Source organism: Solea solea, chromosome 11, assembly GCF_958295425.1.
Source record: "Solea solea chromosome 11, fSolSol10.1, whole genome shotgun sequence".
Lineage (NCBI taxonomy): Eukaryota > Metazoa > Chordata > Actinopteri > Pleuronectiformes > Soleidae > Solea > Solea solea.
The window spans coordinates 24,416,274-24,428,562 of record NC_081144.1 but is presented as its reverse complement, the minus strand read 5'-3'; the positions used below and the strand labels follow the sequence as shown (position 1 = coordinate 24,428,562).

The 12,289-nt window shown below is 42.1% G+C and overlaps 1 protein-coding gene across 1 annotated transcript in view; it reads right to left on the bottom strand.

The window, feature by feature from the left end:
- Nucleotides 1-12,289, bottom strand: part of plxna3 (plexin A3) — a 45,288-nt gene that overhangs the window by 11,526 nt on the left and 21,473 nt on the right. Inside the window, exons 6-12 of the mRNA XM_058641820.1 lie at nucleotides 11,728-11,910; nucleotides 4,842-4,982; nucleotides 4,032-4,132; nucleotides 2,531-2,654; nucleotides 2,217-2,379; nucleotides 2,030-2,129; nucleotides 1,330-1,444 (exon numbers count right to left, since the gene is read on the bottom strand). Coding sequence (XP_058497803.1) covers nucleotides 1,330-1,444; nucleotides 2,030-2,129; nucleotides 2,217-2,379; nucleotides 2,531-2,654; nucleotides 4,032-4,132; nucleotides 4,842-4,982; nucleotides 11,728-11,910 — 927 coding nt within the window. The remainder of the gene's footprint in view (nucleotides 1-1,329; nucleotides 1,445-2,029; nucleotides 2,130-2,216; nucleotides 2,380-2,530; nucleotides 2,655-4,031; nucleotides 4,133-4,841; nucleotides 4,983-11,727; nucleotides 11,911-12,289) is intronic.

Here is a 12,289-nt window from a genome sequence, read left to right as displayed (position 1 = left end):
ATTCATATTTATATATGTGTATATAAATATAAATATATACACACATATATATAATCCACATATACATATATATATACAGTATATACACATATACATATATACTGTGTATATATAATATACTGGAGACTACACATACCTCTGTGTGTGTGTGTGTGTGTGTGTGTGTATCAGTAATGGACAGCTGGTGACAGATCCAGGCTGTGGAGCTTCCTGGGGCTGCTGGCAACACACTCTCTCTCACACACACACACACACACACACACACAGTCTCTCACTGAGGTGAAACCTTTATTAACGAGCGTCACCACGGTAATTAATTACCTTGTGAGTGACAGGAAGACCATTAACTCCACAGGAAGTGGATCAGAGCACAGCGGACACCACCATGACTCTGTGTGTGTGTGTGTGTGTGCGTGAACCATCCATCACTTTTCCACTTTAAAAATCCTCCTGTTTAATCTTAATTAAAGGGCAGTTCCACCACATTCACACACAGCCATTTCACTGCTGTTGCTGTGGAAACATGTTCTCTCTGCTGTTAAGCCCCGCCTCCTTCCGAGGAAGTGAACTGAAAGAGATGGTCTGGTCGACAGGGGATTTCCCACTGTTGCCTAGCAACATAGCTGCAACTGGACATGGGACATATCTTCATCTTCACCATCATTATCATCATCATGTTTGTCTTTATCATCATCATCTTCATCATTATCACCATCATCATCATCATGTTTGTCTTTATCGTCACTGTGGTGCTATGAATCCTGGGATTGGTTGACCCAGAAATGATTCACCTGTTGTGTGGAAGGGGGAGGAGCCTGTGGAGTGGTGAGGCGGGGCGTAAATGGAGACACAGCTGATGTCTCAGTGGTGTTGACAGTTGGTTTAATTAATAAGTTTATAATCACAGTGAAGAAGGAGACCTTTTATTTGAAGGAGAAACAGGAAATGATGACCCCCCCATTAGTCTCACTGCCTGGAAATTAACATTAATTACTGTGATTGGATGCTTTCATGTCAATTAAGTAGCTTTTTATCTTCCATTAACCAATTAACCAAACACACACGTTACCATCAGTGAGTCGTCATGACAACGAGACACCAACACACACACGGCTCCAAGCTCGCCTCCACTGATGGGATAGAGCAGAGCCAGAGCAGACGGTTGTCATGGTAACAGTGACGCTGCTTCAGCCTTGTCTTTAGAGGTACAGTAAAAACACTGTGTGTGCATGCATGTGTGTGTGTACATGCATGTGTGTGTCCATTTGTGCGTACGTGTGTGGGTCTGTGTGTGTTTGTGTGCATGTGTGTACGTCTGTGCATGTGTACCTCCATGTTGCTCACTCGTCCCTCCTGGAAAGAACAGTCCTGCAGGTTGTTGGTGCAGGTGTGACGGTATTTACACCAGTGACACGGGAACACACTGCTCACACAGGAAGTACACCTGAGAGAGGGAGAGAGAGAGAGAGAGAGAGAGAGAGAGAGAGAGAGAATTGAATTTGAAAATTGAGAGAGTGAGAGAAGCTGCTAAAATCAGTTGCTAAAATCCGATGCTAACATCTGCTAACATCTGATAACATCAGATGCTAACATCTGTTAGCATCTGATGTAGCAGCGTGACCTCGGCCTGTCCTGATGAAATGATCCGCTGGCTCAGACGTCGCTGTCATTAGATGCTCGGTGTGATATATATATATATATATACTACTCTACAATGCTGTAATATATCTATTTTCCACATTGTGTTATTTGTATTGTATATTTTAATAGAAATAAATTAATAAAGGAAGTTAAATATTTAAAATGTAAAAATAATAACAACATATATATGCATTTATTAAAAGTATTTCATATGTTCATTTATCAACACCTTAGGTGGCGCTAATGAGGCTGCAGCACTTGGCGCCAGCCACCATTCAAACAGCAGAACAATACATACATACTTGCATACTTGAGTATTGAGAAACGGCCACAGTTTCAGTAAGGAGAGGAGGAGAGGAGGAGGAGGAGGTGGAGTGTCCAGACTTACGAGTCGAGCACAGAGCAGTTGTAGTAGATGAAGTTGGTGCTGATGAATTTCTGTTTTGTTTCTGTGGATCGAAGACTGAGCTGAACCACACGCTGCCCACCTGTAATGACATCATCACACACTTTAGCTAATCAGCACCACAACACCACCGAGTGTGTGTGTGTGTATGTGTTTGTGTGTGTCTCACCAGGGGAGTGTGTGTGTGTGTGTGTGGGCAGCTCTCTCAGTGACGGTGACACACACACCACCTGACCGCCCTCCATCACCTCTGCGCTGCTTTCACTCAGGTCCTCAAACACGCAGGAGACGCCGCCGGTCAGAGCAGGAACATTCTGCACCCGTATGGTCAACTGCACAGAGGTCAAAGGTCAAATCAATCACTCATATTTCATATTTCTTCCACCAGGGTGCGCCTGCTGGGACAAGGACAGACGTAGCATGATTAAAAGTTGAGGGTGGAGCCTCTGAGGGGCGGCGCTGTGTGTGTGTGTGTGTGCACACCTGCGTCGGTGGTGAGGTGACAGACATGTTGCTCGGGGTAACAATGATGTCGACACACTGGTCCAGCTGAGTGTTAAAGTGCTGAGGCTCCTCCCACTTCTCACAGGCTTCCTGTGTGGAACACCTTTGGGGAGAGGTCAAAGGTCAACACAAGCTAATTTTCTTCATTAATTTATAAAAATATTCTTCAACATTTTTGAATTGGTTTGATTTTGTACATTTTTAAATTGATCTTTAAGGTAAATAAAAAACTTTAAAAGTTTTTTGTTACTCAAAAGAATGATGAAAAATAATTTTCTTTTAGTAAAATAAACAATGTCTATTATTTTTAATCAACAGTAAAACCATAATTTTACTTTGCCAGCTAACTTTAGCTGTCTATGGCTAACGTTAGCTATCATATATCTAACTTAGGTTGTTTGGCAAACTTTAGCTATCATATAGCTAACTTTAGCAGTCTATGTCTAAATTTAGCTATAATATGGCTAACTTTAGCTGTCTATGGCTAAATTTTGCTATCATATGGCTAACTTTAGCAGTCTATTGCTAACTTTAGCTTTTACTGCTAAAGTTAGCCATATGACAGCTAAACTTTAGTCTACAGAATATGTGTAGAAAATCACTGACAGGTACTTTAACTGTCCTCCGACCTTTTACTTTAAAATGACTGGTTTATTTTAAGTAAAAACTGATGACATCACAGCAGGGGAGTAGTGTTGTAGTACTCGAGATCAGTCACTTTTTGAAGGTCTCGGTCTTGTCTCGGAATCGACTGTGGTCTTGGTCTCAGTTGAGGTGGTCTTGACTACAACACTACTGCACCCTATGACTCCTTATTGCAAGGAGTGATATTAACCAAATTCACTGTACATGTACCTGGTTTCCTCTAATGCTCATGCTGAAAAGATAGAAAATGTAAGCCCTACCAATCTAGAGTTATAGGGTGCAGTCGCTTTTTGGCAGGTCCTGCCGAAAAGTGACTGCACCCTATAACTCTTTATCAATAAATTGCCTGTGCATTTTTGGACTAACTTGTTAATATCATTACTGTGATTTTGTGTAAATCGTATTGCTTCGGGTACAACCAATAACTTGACTCATTTATCATTTGAAATTTTTGTCACCATTCACGGCTGTCACCCCTCCCGCCCCCTTTCACACTCCCCCACAAAAGTGCATGTGAGTGACAGGAAAAGAGGCCGCGAGAAGACGTCAGCCAACTCATCTATAATAACATTTGGTTACCTGAACAACAACAACTTTTTGTGCATAAATACCTCTAAAAGAAAACACAGCGCAACATGTAAATTCTGCAAAGCAACGCTAACGGAGACGACTGGGACCACGTCCAACTTTTACGGCCTCGGTCTTGGTCTTGTCTCGGTCTGGACCCCTCAAAGTATTGTCTTGGTGTCGATACACTGTGGTCTTGGTCTCGACTTGGTCTCGGTTTAGGTGGTCTTGTCTACAACACTACAGGAGAGTGAGATGAGTGACTTACTTATTGAAGAGGACACACCATCCACAGTGAGGGTCTCCAGATCCAAGACAGCCTGAGCAGCTGCTGTACTGATCACATGTCTCTACAGGAAGTCTGGTGACCTGCAGTAACACACACACACACACACACACACAAAATAAATGTATATTAATAAACAGTTAATTCATTATTAATGAATTGAAACATTATAATGTCTTGAGTGTGTGTGTTCTTGTATTTGTGGCTTTGTGAGGACCAAAACTCGTATATACCACAGAGTGAGGACATTTTGTCTGGTCCTCACATCATGGTGTTTTTTTTGAGGATTTAGACCTGGTTTGAGGTTTAGGTTAGTCAGGGACTAGATAATGTATTGTGTCTATGTGTGTCCTCACTTTGAATGAAGCACAAACACGTGTGTGTGTGAGAGTGAGAGAGAGAGAGAGAGAGAGAGAGAGAGAGAGAGAGAGAGAGAGAGAGCGCACAGTGGATGCTCTGTTTCATTCAGACATTCACACTTGAATACACTTATTGTCTCTCTCTCTCACACACACACGCGCGCGCACACACACACGCACGCGCACACACACACACACACACACACACACAGTGACCTCATTATCAGTCCACACTTCATTCACAAAGCTGCTGACTCTGCAGTTTTGTTCATTCGTTCATTCTTTCAGTTGTGACCTCAACTAAAAATCTGATTCTATTGTTTCATTATTGATTTAAAAGCCACACCCACTTGGTTCCAGGACACCCCCCAAACCATCTGTCTGTGTGTGTCTCACCTGTCTGTCTGTCTGTCTGACTCTCTGCGTGTCTCACCTGTCTGTCACTCAGCAGGTAGATGTATTGATAATCAGGACTGAACACCATGTCTCTGAGAATAGGTTTTCCCTCCACCACCGTCACCGTCTCATACAGCAAAGCATTCTGGGTCGGGGGTGGGATCCCATCCACGCGGATCTGAAACACACAAATGTGAAGAGGATGATGGAGGAGGTGAATAGAAGCTGCAGGGGAGGAGGTGAAGAGGAGGAGGTGAAGAGGAAGAGGACAGGCAAACAGAGATCAGAGGTAGCCTAGCTGTGAGGCTAACACTGCTGCAAAACTCCCTTTGAAAATGTGCTGCTTTAGTTTTTCTTCTGCTCTCTGTGAGAAAAACAGACCATAATAGAAAAGAGCAATACTTTTTCTCCACATGTTTGATGTTTGTCAAAATTCTGCCACAACAACGTTTGTTTATTTTCACAGGAAAACGTTTGGATTCTCAGTGTAAACATGTTTTTCTGCTGCTGCTGCTGCAGTGTCCTACTTTAACTCCTCCCCCTCTGCTGTGAGTGAGTGAGAGAGTGAGTGAGTGAGAGACTAACTGAGTGAGTGAGTGAGAGACTAACTGAGTGAGTGAGTGAGTGAGAGACTAACTGAGTGAGTGAGTGAGAGAGAGAGAGAGAGAGAGAGAGAGAGAGAGAGAGAGAGAGAGAGAGAGTGACTGAGTGGATTTGTGTGAGCTGTTTTTTCTGCTGCTGCAGTGTCCTACTTTAACTCCTCCTCCCTCTGCTGTGTGACTGAGTGAGTGAGTGAGTGTGAGTGTGTGTGTGTGTGTGTGTGTGTGTGTGTGTGTGTGTTCCTCCTCTTCCTCCATCCTTTACTACACTTTCATCAAGTTTTTGTGAGAAGATGTTCTCTCTCTCTAAGACATTGGTGGTGGACATCTTGTCCACAGCCAGACAGACAGACAGACGGACAGAGTGAGACCTCTCAGTCTGATGAAGTCACAGCTCCACATCAATGGCCATGTGTGGTTGGTGGTTGAGGAAATAACCTCTGACCTTTGACCTCTGACCCCTGGCTGGTTTTCCCCAACGGTCTGTGCTTTGTTCTGTGTGCTCACACACACACACCCTCTGTCTATGACACGTGACCTCTGACCCCACATCAGTTTTCCAGTTGAATTTCAAGCAGAAATTCATTTAATTTTCTAATAAAGTTTCTGAATGAGATTTTAAATGAATCAAACAGCAAAGATTCACATCAGAAACGTTCATTATTTCTAATAAAGATCATATAATTACAAAATGTTCATTTAACTAAATACTCTTAGTCTCAAATGTCTGTTGATTAATGTCACTGAGACATTTTTCATTAAGTAAAACACACACACACACACACACATACTCTAGGTATTATGTGACATCGGAATTACAGGCAGCTGGATGCAGGCCTCTCTCACTCGCACACACACACACAGTCTCACACACACCCACACCCACACACAGTCTCACACACACACACACACACACACACGTACATGCACACACCCACACACACTCTCAGGTTCCTGCAGCTGTCGTTTCTTCTCTCGTCAGATTTTTTTTCTCAATAATGTGAACAAATGTTTTGTTTTGCTTGACTTTCTCTGATGATTAAGTTACAACTGAACATTAAGAAAAAACATCACTGTGTCACGTTCACCCTGTCATTCAGCTCCAGCCAAACTCACACAATAAAAAATGTTATTTCATAGATTCTGAATTTTAGGTCATGTAATGATGTTACTGCCATTACTCCACAGTAACACAGGGCAATAATAATAATAATATTTATTATAATAAAAAAATAATATTTATTATTATTATTATTATTATTATTATTGTTATTATAATATTACTGTTAATATCTATCGTTTCCATGACGTCAGTATTATTCCTACACTGGACGTTTCTTCAGCCTCTGATCTGGGACGGATCAATAGGTCCAGGTGAGCATGAGTGACGCTGTACGTCACACAACATGTAAACAAGGAGAACGTCATGGCAGAACCAAAGGAACCAAAGGAACCAAACTTATCAACAGAACCAACAAAACCAAAGGCACCAACAGAACCAAAGGAATCTACAGAACCAAAAGAACCAACAGAATCTGCAGAACCAAATCTACAGATCCAAAAGAACCAAGATAATCTACAGAACCAAAGGAACCAACAGAACCAAAGGAATCTACAGAACCAAAGGAATATATAGAACCAAAATAATCTACAGAACCAAAGGAACCAACAGAACCAAAGGAATCTACAGAACCAAAAGAACCAACAGATTCAAAGGAATATACAGAACCAACAGAACCAAAGGGATCTACAGAACCAAAAGAATATACATAACCAAAGTAATCTAAAGAACCAAAAGAACCAACATAACCAAAGGAATCTACAGAACCAAAAGAACCAACCGAATCAGCATAATCTACAGAACCAAAAGAACCAACAGAATCTACAGAACCAAAAGAACATACAAAACCAAAGGAATCTACAGAACCAAAGGAACCAACAGAACCAAAGGAATCTACAGAACCAAAATAACCAACAGAACCAAAGGAACCCATAGAACCAAAGGAATCTAAAGAACCAAAATAACCAACAAAACCAAAGGAATCTATAGAACCAAAATAATCTACAGAACCAAAGGAACCTACAGAACCAAAATAACCAAATGAATATACAGAACCAAAGGAATCTACAGACGCAAAAGAACCAACAGAACCAAAGGAATCCACAGAACCAAAAGAACCAACAGAATCAGCATAATCTACAGAACCAAAAGAACCAACATAATCCACAGAACCAAAAGAACATACAAAACCAAAGGAATCTACAGAACTAAAGGAACCAACAGAACCAAAGGAATCTACAGAACCAAAAGAACCAAAGGAACCTATAGAACCAACAGAACTAAAGGCATCTCCAGAACCAAACGAACCAAAGGAATCTGCAGAACCAAGGGAATCTATAGAACCAAAATAATCTACAGAACCAAAAGAACCAACAGAATCAGCATAATCTACAGAACCAAAAGAACCAAAGGAATCTCCAGAACCAAAAGAACCAACAGAACCAAAGGAATCTATAGAACCAAAAGAATCTACAGAACCAAAATAACCTACAGAACCAAAGGAATCTACAAAACCAGAAGAACCACCAGAACCAAAATAAACTACAGAACCAAAATAATCTATAGAACCAAAAGAATCTACAGAACCAAAGGAATCTACAGAACCAGAAGAACCACCAGAACCAAAGGAATCTATAGAACCAAAATAATCTACAGAACCAAATGAATCTACAGAACCAAAGAAATCTACAGAACCAGAAGAACCACCAGAACCAAAGGAATCTATAGAACCAAAATAATCTACAGAACCAAATGAATCTACAGAACCAAAGAAATCTACAGAACCAAAATAACCAACAGAACCAAAAGAACCAGAATAACCAACAGAACCAAATGAACCAACAGAACCAAATGAACCAACATAACCAAAGGAACCAAACTAACCAACAGAACCAAAGGAGCCAACAGAACCAAAGGAACCAACAGAACCAAAACGTCATTGTGTGTGTGATCACATGCACCCTGCTGTTGTCATGGCAACTGCATCAGAAGAATTAAAGAGTGAATTTAAGAGTACTTGTGTGTGTGGCTGTGTGTATGTGTATGGGGGGCATTTTATGACAGCACACTATACTAAAAACGATGAAATCAAACCTCTAACGTGCGTGTGTAAATTCATTCACTTTCAATGGACAGACGGGCGTCACGCAGACGCTGCACACGCGTCGTTGCGCATACGCCTACGTGATGGGTGAACTACGCCTCAAATACGTGACATGAAGACCACACGTGACTGTTCAGTACAATTCTACATGAGCATACAGGCACACACTGTGCAGTGTTTGTGGGAATCAAACAGCGAGGGGTCATTCGTGCCGTGCCACGGGCGAGCATGTAATCATCACATTAAACATAACCAACAGCAATATGACCAGGTATAGCCTACAACCAGCGCGTCATTGGTAAATCATAAGGTGCCGGAACACAAAGTACATACATATGATTGCGCAAGGATGATGAGAGGACACAGGACACAGGACACAGGACACAGGTCCCGGAACACAGAAAACGGTGCTGAACAACAACACGCACATAACCACTTACAAATGTAAATTCTAATAAGTGAGAAAACTTGTTCATTGACAAACAGAAATTTAATCCGCTCTTGAAATTACAGATGTATTTATTTATTTATTAATTTTTTTTTCCTGAGCTCTACAAAGCAGAAAGGCACTTCCCTTGAATAGTTACATCACTGGCGTATTTCACCACTCCTCTAAACAGCAGCGCCTCCTAGTCTGGCACTAGAGTCCGGGCACATCCAGTGACGTACTTTCAACCGTAGAAGAAGAAGAACTACTCCGTACAACCGATACGCTCAGCAGCTACAACAAGAGTAGTTCTTCTTCTTCTTCTACGGTTGAAAGTAGCAATATAAAGCAGAACACAGTACTAAACTTCACCTAAAGGAAGGAGCAGTGCCAACAATACGTATAAAACTGTCTTTGTGTGCTTGTTTTGCCGTTTAGCATTAGTGATAGCCGGCTACAGGCTAAATGTGTGTTTATCATCTCGGTAACCACAGCGTTATCCAAGCTACAGGCGTCCTGCAGCAGTCTTTCACTTGTCCCAGTGTCTTCTGACTCTGGGTCAGACTCCGGATCAAATGTGTAAGGGATTACAGCATTACTCAATGTTTTGATCATTGCTAGCGGTGCATCTGCCTTTTCAGAGGAGGAGCTGCGGGTCTGAGAGCTGACGTGCCAATTACGTCACTTCCAGGTAACTGGCCAATCACAAGACAGTCCATGTTCTGTGGGTGTGGTTTTGGTCTGAAACAGCACGGCTGACGAGAGAGTCAGTGATGAGACATCGGCTCACTGTAGCGACAAGGACGTTTTTGACCATAAAAACGACTTCATGTTTGTAAGTACACCTCCATATCTCACATATAAGTGAGATAGGACCATGTTATGGTCGCTTTAAATGATTTTTTAAATAAATAAATCAAATGAAGTTGTGTGACATTGAACCATCAGCCTCTTCATTGGTGAAACATAGCTAAGTGTGACATACAACAAAATGTATGATCACATTATATTACATACATACTCTCTAGGTAATACATGGACTGCTTGAATTGTGAAGCGAAGCAGCTGTTAAACTCAAAATTCTACATCATAAAGTAAATAATTATTTGTTCATTGAAACGAGCGTGTGCACATGCGCCTGCTGTATTCGCATGTGGCATGACACTTATCACCCGTCACCATTCATTATTTGGTGTACTCGCGATAGGCGCACGAGTGTTTTTCAGTCTTTATGCAGCGTAGGCGACGCGGTTAAGGCGTTTTAGTATAAAAAGGCCCCCCATACGTGTGTGTGTGTGTGTGTATGAACTCTGGGTAGGAGTGTGTTGTTTTTTCAGAAGTCTAACCATGTTCAGATTTAGACTGGGTGTGGCAGCAGCTCTCTGCCTCAGTGCGCACACACACACACACACACACACTCTCTCACACACACACACACACAGAAAGAAAGAACGTAATTTGTGGACGAGCCATAAAAGAGCAGGAGAGGAAGGACAGTAGACCACACACTGTTTTATTATTGTGTGTGTGTTTGTGTGCGTGTGTGTGTGTGTGTGATGTCAGACTAAAATGTGTCCTTTGGGGCAAACTTTATGGATTTCACTCTAAAACACAGTCAATAACAGCACACACACACACACACGCACACACACAGAAGTTGTGGAGAATGTCTGGACTGATAGTTTTTACCACAGAGTCCAGGCTAAACCTGGTCAGATCCAGGTCTTTAGTGGACTCAGTCTCCACTGAAGTGAGTTTGTTTATTTTTCTGGACGTTGTTTATTTACAGGAGGAAGCAGCAGGTCCTGACTGGTCCTGACTGCTTCACTGCCGCCACCAAATCTACCAACCAGCACGGGGGGGGGGGGGTGGTCTCTGTTGCCCTGGCAACTAAAGATAGTCTGTAATTTAATTTACAACCAATAAAAACTGCAACACCAGCTGCTCCTTAAGTGTGTGTGTGAGACTGTGTGTGCGTGTGTGTGTGTGTGAGTGAGACGGTGTGTGTGTGTGTGAGAGAGACTGTGTGTGTGTCAGGTTTGATGCCAAAACAAACAAGCCTGAGGGGAGAGAGGAGTCATGCCACACACACACACACACACAGTCTCACACACACACAAAGACACAAACACACAATTCTCCCGGGACACTCCCCCCGCTTCCTGTCCCGTCGCCTCGTTTATCTCTAACTTCACTCACATTAAGACAATCAGCTGTCAGACCAGCTAGTGGGAATTATTTTACTACTGTTGCCACGGCAACAACAACAACAGCTTTTACTAAAAATGATAACAGTTTATATTTTAAAACTGTTCGTCAGAGTGAGAGCTAACGTCTGAGCAGCGACCTGATTGGTCCTGACAACATCACATGATCACAGTTTGCTTGCTCAGCAGCACATGCTAACATTTGTGAACACAAACATACATGTTTAACACAGAGGTCGTTCTAGAAATGATTCTATTCTTTCTTTACCCAGAGAGAGAACAGAATATCAAGAAGAACATCGGGAAGAACATCAAGAAGAACATGAAGATCATCGGGAAGAACATGAAGAATGTCGAGAAGAACATCAAGAAGAACATCAAGAAGAACATGAAGGACATGAAGGACATGAGGGACATGAAGGACATGAAGAACATGAAGAACATGAAGAACATGAAGGACAAATGCAGAACAGAACCTGGATTTTCAGGCTCTTATGACATGAAGGAACAAAAAGACTCCTCCCACCTTCTTCAGTTGTCCACTCCGGGTTCCCACAAACACCACCGTGTATTCTCCGTAGGTGTACGCTGCCACAGCGCCCATGCCCTCGGTGCGGTCCTCGTACAGCGGGTGACCCTCGATGACCCTGAGGCCTCCGAGCGGCTGGTTCAGCACCAGACCACAGAACACGTCTCCGATCTGCTTCGGCTGTGGAGACAAAGACAGAAGAAAATGTCTGACCATTAAACTTTACACACATTAAAACCATTAACACGCGTAATCAGATTACAACCATTCACACGAGTAATCAGATTACAACTATCCACACATGTAATCAGATTACAACCATCCACACGAGTAATCAGATTACAACATTCACACGAGTAATCAGATTACAACCATTCACACATGTAATCAGATTAAAACCATGTAATCAGATTATGACAATTTACAGGTGTAATCAGATTACAAGCATTCAACCGTGTAACCAGATTACAACATTCACATGTTTAATCAGATTACAACCATTCACGTGTAATCAGATTACAACATTTACACATGGAATCAGATTACAACATTCACACAT